Source organism: Elephas maximus, chromosome 1 (genome assembly GCF_024166365.1).
Source record: "Elephas maximus indicus isolate mEleMax1 chromosome 1, mEleMax1 primary haplotype, whole genome shotgun sequence".
In the NCBI taxonomy this organism is placed as follows: Eukaryota; Metazoa; Chordata; class Mammalia; order Proboscidea; family Elephantidae; genus Elephas; species Elephas maximus.
Window position 1 is genome coordinate 49902422 of NC_064819.1, and position 8576 is coordinate 49910997.

Below are 8576 nucleotides of genomic sequence, written 5' to 3' on the forward strand. Positions count from 1 at the left end.
AAGACAGGGTCATAACTTAGAATTAAGGGGGGGAGGGGGGAGTAAGTATTAAGCCATTTATCAAAGTGTTTATATATATGTGTGTGTGTATATATATAAACACTTTGATAAATGATATATATATAAACACTTTGATATATATATACACGCACACACAGAATTTTTTCTATGAATTTGTAAGATAACAAGTTAACAGTATATGCAGGGAAACCATAGAGAGGGAAAATAAGTAAACTAGCTTTTTTTTTTTAAGATATAGGAAAAGAGGTTAAATTATGATAGTAATATGATGTGATCAAAACATTATTTTTTCCCATTTCCTTCTTTTTAAATTCCAGGCATCTAACAGGATTCAGGAATCAAAAAATCAGTGCACTCAGGTGGTGCAGGACAGAGAGAGCCTGCTGGTGAAGATCAAGGTCCTGGAACAAGACAAGGCAAGGCTGCAAAGGCTGGAGGATGAGCTGAACCGCGCCAAAGCAACACTAGAGGCAGAAAGCAGGGTGAAGCAACGCCTTGAATGTGAGAAGCAGCAGATCCAGAATGACCTAAATCAGTGGAAAACTCAATATTCCCTCAAGGAGGAGACCATTAGGAAGATCGAGTCAGAAAGAGAAAAGAGCGAGCGAGAGAAGAACAGCCTGAGAAGCGAGATTGAGAGACTCCAGGCGGAGATCAAGAGGATTGAAGAGAGGTGCAGGCGTAAGCTGGAGGACTCTTCCAGGGAGACACAGTCCCAGCTGGAGACAGAACGCTCCCGGCTACAGAGAGAAATTGACAAGCTCAGACAGCGCCCCTATGGGTCCCATCGGGAGACCCAGACGGAGCACGAGTGGACGGTCGACACCTCGAAGCTGGTGTTTGAAGGACTGAGGAAGAAGGTGACGGCAATGCAGCTCTATGAGTGCCAACTGATTGACAAGACAACCTTGGACAAGCTGTTGAAGGGGAAGAAGTCAGTGGAAGAAGTTGCTTCTGAAATCCAGACTTTCCTTCGGGGTGCGGGAGCAATTGCTGGAGCTTCTGCCTCTCCTAAGGATAAATACTCTCTGGTAGAGGCCAAGAGAAAGAAATTAATCACCCCAGAGTCCACGGTCATGCTTCTGGAGGCCCAGGCAGCCACTGGTGGGATCATTGACCCCCACAGGAACGAGAAGCTGACTGTCGACATTGCCATTGCCCGGGACCTCATCGACTTTGATGACCGCCAGCAGATATACACAGCAGAAAAGGCCCTCACGGGCTTTGATGATCCATTTTCAGGCAAGACAGTATCTGTTTCTGAAGCTATCAAGAAAAATCTGATTGATAGAGAAACCGGAATACGCCTGTTGGAAGCCCAGCTTGCATCTGGGGGTATCGTAGATCCTGTTAACAGTGTCTTTTTGCCAAAAGATGTTGCCTTGGCCCGTGGGCTGATTGACAAAGATTTGTATCGGTCACTGAATGATCCCCGAGACAGTCAGAAAAACTTTGTGGATCCAGTCACCAAAAAGAAGGTCAGTTACATGTACCTGAGGGAACGGTGCAGAATCGAACCACACACGGGTCTGCTCTTGCTGACAGTTCAGAAGAGAAGCATGTCCTTCCAAGGAATTAGACAACCTGTGACCATCACCGAACTAGTCAATTCTGGCATCTTGAGACCATCCACTGTAAACGAACTTGAATCAGGGCAGATTTCTTATGATGAGGTTGGTGAGAGAATCAAGGACTTCCTCCAGGGCTCAAGCTGCATAGCGGGCATATACAACGAGGCCACAAAACAGAAGCTCGGAATCTATGAGGCCATGAAAATTGGCTTGGTCCGACCAGGTACTGCTCTGGAGTTACTTGAAGCCCAAGCAGCTACTGGCTTTATAGTGGATCCTGTTAGCAACTTGAGGTTACCAGTAGAAGAAGCCTACAAAAGAGGCCTGGTGGGCATTGAGTTTAAAGAGAAGCTCCTGTCCGCGGAACGAGCTGTCACCGGGTACAATGATCCTGAGACAGGAAACATCATCTCCTTGTTCCAAGCCATGAACAAGGAACTTATTGAAAAAGGCCATGGCATACGCTTATTGGAAGCTCAGATTGCAACTGGGGGCATCATTGACCCAAAGGAGAGCCATCGTTTACCAGTGGACATGGCCTACAAGAGGGGATATTTCAACGAGGAGCTCAATGAGATTCTCTCGGATCCAAGTGATGATACAAAGGGATTTTTTGACCCTAACACTGAAGAAAACCTTACCTATCTGCAGCTAAAGGAAAGATGCATTAAGGATGAAGCAACAGGGCTCTGTCTTCTGCCCCTGAAAGAAAAGAAGAAGCAGGTGCAGACGTCCCAAAAGAATACCCTCAGGAAGCGTAGAGTGGTCATAGTTGATCCAGAAACCAACAAGGAGATGTCTGTTCAGGAGGCCTACAAGAAGGGCCTGATTGATTATGAAACTTTCAAAGAACTGTGTGAGCAGGAATGCGAGTGGGAAGAAATAACCATCACTGGATCAGACGGCTCTACCAGGGTGGTCCTGGTAGATAGGAAAACAGGCAGTCAGTACGATATTCAGGAAGCCATTGAAAAGGGCCTCGTTGACAGGAAGTTCTTTGATCAGTATCGGTCTGGCAGCCTCAGCCTCACTCAGTTTGCTGATATGATCTCCTTGAAAAATGGTGTAGGCAATAGCAGTGGCCTGGGTGGTAGTATCAGTGATGATGTTTTTAGCAGCTCTCGGCATGATTCCGTAAGTAAAATTTCAACCATATCCAGCATCAGGAATTTAACCATCAGGAGTAGCTCTCTGTCTGACCCCTTGGAAGAATCAACCCCTATTGCTGCTATCTTTGACACAGAAAACCTGGAGAAAATTTCTATTTCCGAAGGCATAGAGCGAGGCATTGTGGATAGCATCACGGGCCAGAGGCTTCTGGAAGCTCAGGCTTGCACGGGTGGCATCATTCACCCTACTACTGGTCAGAAGTTGTCACTCCAGGATGCTGTCTCCCAGGGTCTGATTGACCAGGATATGGCCACCAGGCTGAAGCCTGCTCAGAAAGCCTACATTGGCTTCGAAGGAGTGAAAGGAAAGAAGAAGATGTCGGCAGCAGAGGCTGTGAAAGAAAAATGGCTCCCCTATGAGGCAGGGCAACGATTCCTGGAGTTCCAGTACCTCACAGGAGGCCTCGTTGACCCAGAAGTGCATGGGAGGATAAGCACTGAGGAAGCCATCAGGAAAGGCTTCATTGATGGCCGAGCAGCTCAGAGGCTGCAAGACACCAGCAGCTATGCCAAAATCCTGACCTGCCCCAAAACCAAGTTGAAAATATCCTATAAGGATGCCATCAATCGTTCCATGGTAGAAGATATCACTGGGTTACGCCTTCTGGAAGCAGCCTCAGTTTCCTCCAAGGGCTTGCCTAGCCCGTATAACGTGTCTTCTGCTCCAGGCTCTCGCTCCGGCTCTCGCTCCGGCTCTCGCTCCGGCTCTCGTTCTGGTTCCCGAAGTGGGTCCCGGCGGGGCAGTTTTGATGCAACAGGGAATTCTTCCTACTCTTACTCTTACTCGTTTAGCAGTAGCTCTATTGGGCATTAGTGGTTAGTTGGAAATGGTTGCTACACCTTGGCTTCTTTTATATGAATTTTCACTTAAGTAATAAAAAAAGAAAACTCAGTACTTGCAGTAGGGATAATATAACTTCACTTAAAAAAATATAGTCACATTTGAAATCAAATAGTGAAGGCTGTTCTGGCTTTTGATCATGTTAGCTTATCTTAAACTAATGTAATACACCTTGAATGTAGTACATATGAAATGGTAATCAATTGTAAGGATAGCACAAATTGAGTTTAGAATTTGTTTTTCTCTTCTGGGCTTAGATTTTTGACTAACTCTTCTTGAACTCTTTGGCATATGATATAGATTTCTGTTCCTTGGAGATAAAAATGGATAATTGATATTTTAGTCATTATTCTGTTTCTCATCTAAATGTTACCTTTTTCTGGAGTAGGAGAAATCCCCACTCCCCCAAAAAACCACCCAAAACCCAAGTATTTTGGAATGAGGATCTTTTAGTTTTTGAATATGGATTGAATAACCATATACTCTTAAATGTCCTTGTTTGGTTTGGTATTAATTTGACTGTGCATGATGGCAGCAATCTTTGCTTAAGTCAAAGTTTTCTGTTATTTTGCTTGTCATTTTCAATGTACTTTTTAAAAGGTGTCTTTATGAAGTTTGCTGTTCTGTCAATAAACTTTTGGACTTTGGAAGTGCTTGTGGTTTGATTTAATAATATTTATGCACACAAAGACACTTAGAAATAGCTTTTATTTATTTTAATATATGTCTAAAACCATTTGTTTACTCAGTATCTGTTAAGAAACATCACTAAAAAACAATTTTAGCTCTGAATTCTTATTAGAATTCTTGTTGGCTCTTTCAACATCTCTTGAGCACTTGGGAAGGAAGCCCATGTAAGGAGGCTAAGCCAGAGGTCACTATCCAGTCCTAGTATATTCTTGAAAGAATCATCCTTGAATCAATGAAGATGACTCCTGAAGAATTCTGGCAGTCTGTAGAAGGACAAAGAGATATAAGCCTACTTTTTGGAATGAAGAGAGCATTGAAATTCAGACGTTTATCATTGAATTAACACCACTTTACTAAACACCTACTATGTCTAGTATTGGGCTTCGTACTATGAGAATTCTGTAGAAGTTATGAGCCCCCTGACTACAAGGCTTTTGCATTCTGAGTAGGGACAGAAGACACACATAAAGCAATCAGAGATAATTTTCATATATCAGCATTATATGTTAATAAAATCAAATTTTACAACAGATTGAAAATAATGAAATGCTAATTGTGTAGAATGAAAAAAAAGAATTTCATTAAATTCAAATAAAAGTTGATTTGATTATTGACAAGTTGGCACTCAGGGTCAAAGTGACTCCCATCCTCCCTGAACTTCAGCCGGCACTTTGGGTCCCCATTGATTGGGCCATTTTTCCTCAGCAGTACTCATTCGTTCGTTGCCCCACTGAACCTTTTCTTCCACTTATCCTCACTCAAAATTAGAAGAACTTGGAATTAATTTCATTCACCAAATATTGAGATCTGCTGTGTGCCACGCAATGTAGCAGAAGCTATGGATCCCATGATGGATCCCATGATAGACAAAAATAGCCCTTGTAATAAAAAACCCGTAGAAGGAAAAAATATATATGTGGTAAATAATGTGTTTGGGGAAGTGAAGGAAGTGTCTCATGCTCATGTTGGGAGGCCTACCCTAAAACAGGCTCTGAAAGCCTCCCCAAGGAGGTGCTGTTTAAGAGATCAGCAAGCATCAATGGAAAGTTCCCCAGGTTGAGACAGTAACCACAGAGTACAATTTATAAATCTTTCCTACTCCCTGCAAGCTGCTGCTAAAGGCATTAAACACTGAGATGAAGTGGGGGAGGCCATGCTTGACCTGGGTTCAGTTTTGATTTGGTTCACATACATTGCACCCATAAAAAAGAAAAGAAAAATCACATGACTTCAATGAGAGTGATCATTTTATTCCCAAAGATAGTCTCACATTTCCAGGCCGCTTGGCTAATTATGTAAATACAAATAAAGACTAAAGATTCTGTGGACAGAGTGAATAAGTTACTTATAGAACTTTTCTCAACCCCACATCCACTTGCAGCTACTGGCCTGCTTCCATTGTTTTGTGATGCTTTCTGTCTACTCTCAGTAGCACCATTTTTTTAAGGCTATTTGTCTTTAGAAATAGTTGTTCACAAAAAACGTCCTCCACGATTTCTTCATCAGGTGGAAACAAGTGCAAAGGGAAGCAAAGATTTGGCATCAGGCTTGAAAAAAATCATATAAAACAGATAAGACTCTTGATTTCCCAAGAGACTAGAGTTAAAATCATTCAGAGAAACAAAATGGAAGTAAGGCTGACTCCAGGTCTTGGGCGGGAAGTGTACAGAGTAAGCTTGAGTCATCACAGCAAGGAAGTACTCCAGGACCAATGGAAAAGGTTCAAGGCAGGGGGGTGAGCTTGTAGCTTCCACTGGCCAAATTTGGAACGATTTGAGTGCCAGCAAGAATTATGGCAACGGAGTACGATATATTGAATTTAAAAACCTTAAGTCAATTTGTTGTAGTTAGGTGCTGGTGAGTCAATTCTGACCCATAGTGACGCTATGTACAACAGAACAAAACTGCCTGGTCCTGCACCATCCTCACAGTTACTGCTGTTTGAGCCTATTGTTGCAGCCACGGTGTCAATCACGTTGAGGGTCTTTCTCTTTTTCATTGACCTTCTACCAAGCATGATGTCCTTCTCCAGGAACTGGTCCCTTCTGATAACATATTCAAAGTCCATGAGACAAAGTCTTGTCATTCTCCCTTCTAAGAAGCAGTCTGGCTTTTCTTCCCCCCAAAATTTGTTCCTTCTTCTGGCAGTCCACGGTTTATTCAATATTCTTTGCCAACACCACAATTCAAAGGCATCAATTCTTCTTTTATCTTCTTTATTCATTGTCCAGCTTTCACATGCATATGAGATGATTGAAAATACCATGGCTTGGGTCAGGGGCACCTTAGTCCTCACGGTGACATCTTTGCTTTTTAACACTTCGAAGAAGTCTTTTGCAGCAGATTTGCCCAATGCAATACGGCTGCTGCTTCCATGGGCGTTGATTGTGGATTCAAGTAAAATAAAATCCTTGACAACTTCAATCTTTTCTTCAGTTATCATGATGTTTCTTATTGGTCCATTTGTGAGGATTTCTGTTCTTTATGTTGAAGTGTAATCCATCATGAAGGCTGTAGTCTTCGATCTTCATGAATAAGTGTTTTAAGTCATTTTTGCTTTCAGTAAGCAAGGTTGTGTCATCTGCATATGGAAGGTTGGTAATTAGTCTTCCTCCAGTCCTGATGCTGCGTCCTTCACATAGTCCACCGTCTCGAATTATTTGCTCAGCATACAGATTGAATAAATGTGGTGAAAGGATACAACCCAGACACACACCTTTCCTGTTCGAATGATTGCCTCTTTGCCTATATACAGGTTCCTCATAAGCACAGTTAAGTGTTCTGGAATTTCCATTCTTTGAACTTTTATTCATTATTTGTTATGACCCACACAGTTAAATGCCTTTAAGTAGTCAGTAAAACACAGGCAAACATCTTTCTGGTATTCTTTGCTTTCAGCCAAGATCCATCTGACATGAGCAATGATATCCTTTGTTCCATGTCCTCTTCTGAATCCCTCTTGAATTTTTGGCAGTTCCTGTTGATGTACTGCTGCGAGTGCTTTTGAATGATCTTCAGCAAAATTTAACTTACATGTGATATTAATGATACACTGATAATTTCTGCATTCTCTTGGATCACTTTTCTTTCGAATAGGCACAAATATGGATCTCTTCCAGTTGGTTGGCCAGGTAGCTGTCTTCCAAATTTCTTGGCATAGATGAGTAAGCACTTCCGGCGCTGCATCCTTTTGTTGAAACATCTCAGATGGTATTCTGTCAATACCTGCAGCCTTGTTTTTTACCAACGTCTTCAGTGCAGGTCGAGCTTCTTCCTTCAGTACCATCAGTTCTTGATCATATGCTACCTCCTAAAATGGTTGAACATCTACCAATTCTTTTTGTTACAGTGACTCTGCGTATTCTTTCCATCTTCTTTTGATGCTTCCTGGATTGTTTAATATTTTCCCCATAGAATCCTTCACTGTTGCAACTTGAGGCTTGAATTTTTTCTTCAGTTCTTTCAGCTTCAGAAATGCGAAGTATGTTCTTCTCTTTAGGTTTTCCAACTCCATGTCTTTGCGCATTTCGTTATAATACTTTGTCTTCTTGAGCTGCCCTTCTTTTCACTTTAGCTACTTGATGTTCAAGAGCAACTTTCAGAGTCTTTTCGGACGTCCATTTTGGTCTTTTCTTTCTTTCCTGTCTTTTTAATGACCTCTCGCTTTCTTCATGAATGATGTCATTCCACAACTCATCTGGTCTTTGGTCATTAGTGCTCAACGCCTCAAATCTATTCTTGATATGGTCTCTAAATGCAGGTGGGATTTACTCAAGGTCGTACTTTGGCTCTGGTGAACTTGTTCTAATTTTCTTCAGCTTCTGCTTGAACCTGCATATGCGCAATTGAGGCTTTGTTCCACGGTTGGCCCCTGGCCTTGTTCTGACTGATGATATTGGGTTTTTCCATCATCTCTTTCCACAGATGTAGTCGATTTGATTCCTGTGTATTCCGCCTGGCGAGCTCCACGTATAAAGTCATTGTTTATGTTGTTGAAAAAAAGTATTTGCAATGAAGAAGTCATTGGTCTTGCAAAATTCTATCATGCGATCTCCGTCACCGTTTCTGTCACCAAGGCCGTATTTTCTGACCACTGTTCCCTTTTCTTTGTTTCTGACGTTTGCATTCCAATAACCATTAATTATCAACACATCTTGATTGCATGTTTGATTGATTTCAGACTGCAGAAGTTGGTAAAAATCTTCAATTTCTTCATCTTTGGCCTTAGTGGTTGCTGCATACATTTTAACAATAGTCATGTTAACTGGTCTTCTTTATACGTGT

General features: G+C 42.0%; 1 protein-coding gene across 2 annotated transcripts in view; it reads left to right on the top strand.

Moving 5' to 3' along the window:
- Positions 1–4244, top strand: part of DSP (desmoplakin) — a 43641-nt gene extending 39397 nt beyond the window's left edge. The window contains exon 24 of one of the 2 annotated variants that reach the window (XM_049882978.1): positions 339–4244. In XM_049882978.1, coding sequence (XP_049738935.1) covers positions 339–3575 — 3237 coding nt within the window. In that variant the 3' untranslated portion in view covers positions 3576–4244. The remainder of the gene's footprint in view (positions 1–338) is intronic. The other variant, XM_049882987.1, reaches the window with a different exon arrangement.
- The last annotated feature ends 4332 nt before the right edge of the window (positions 4245–8576 follow it).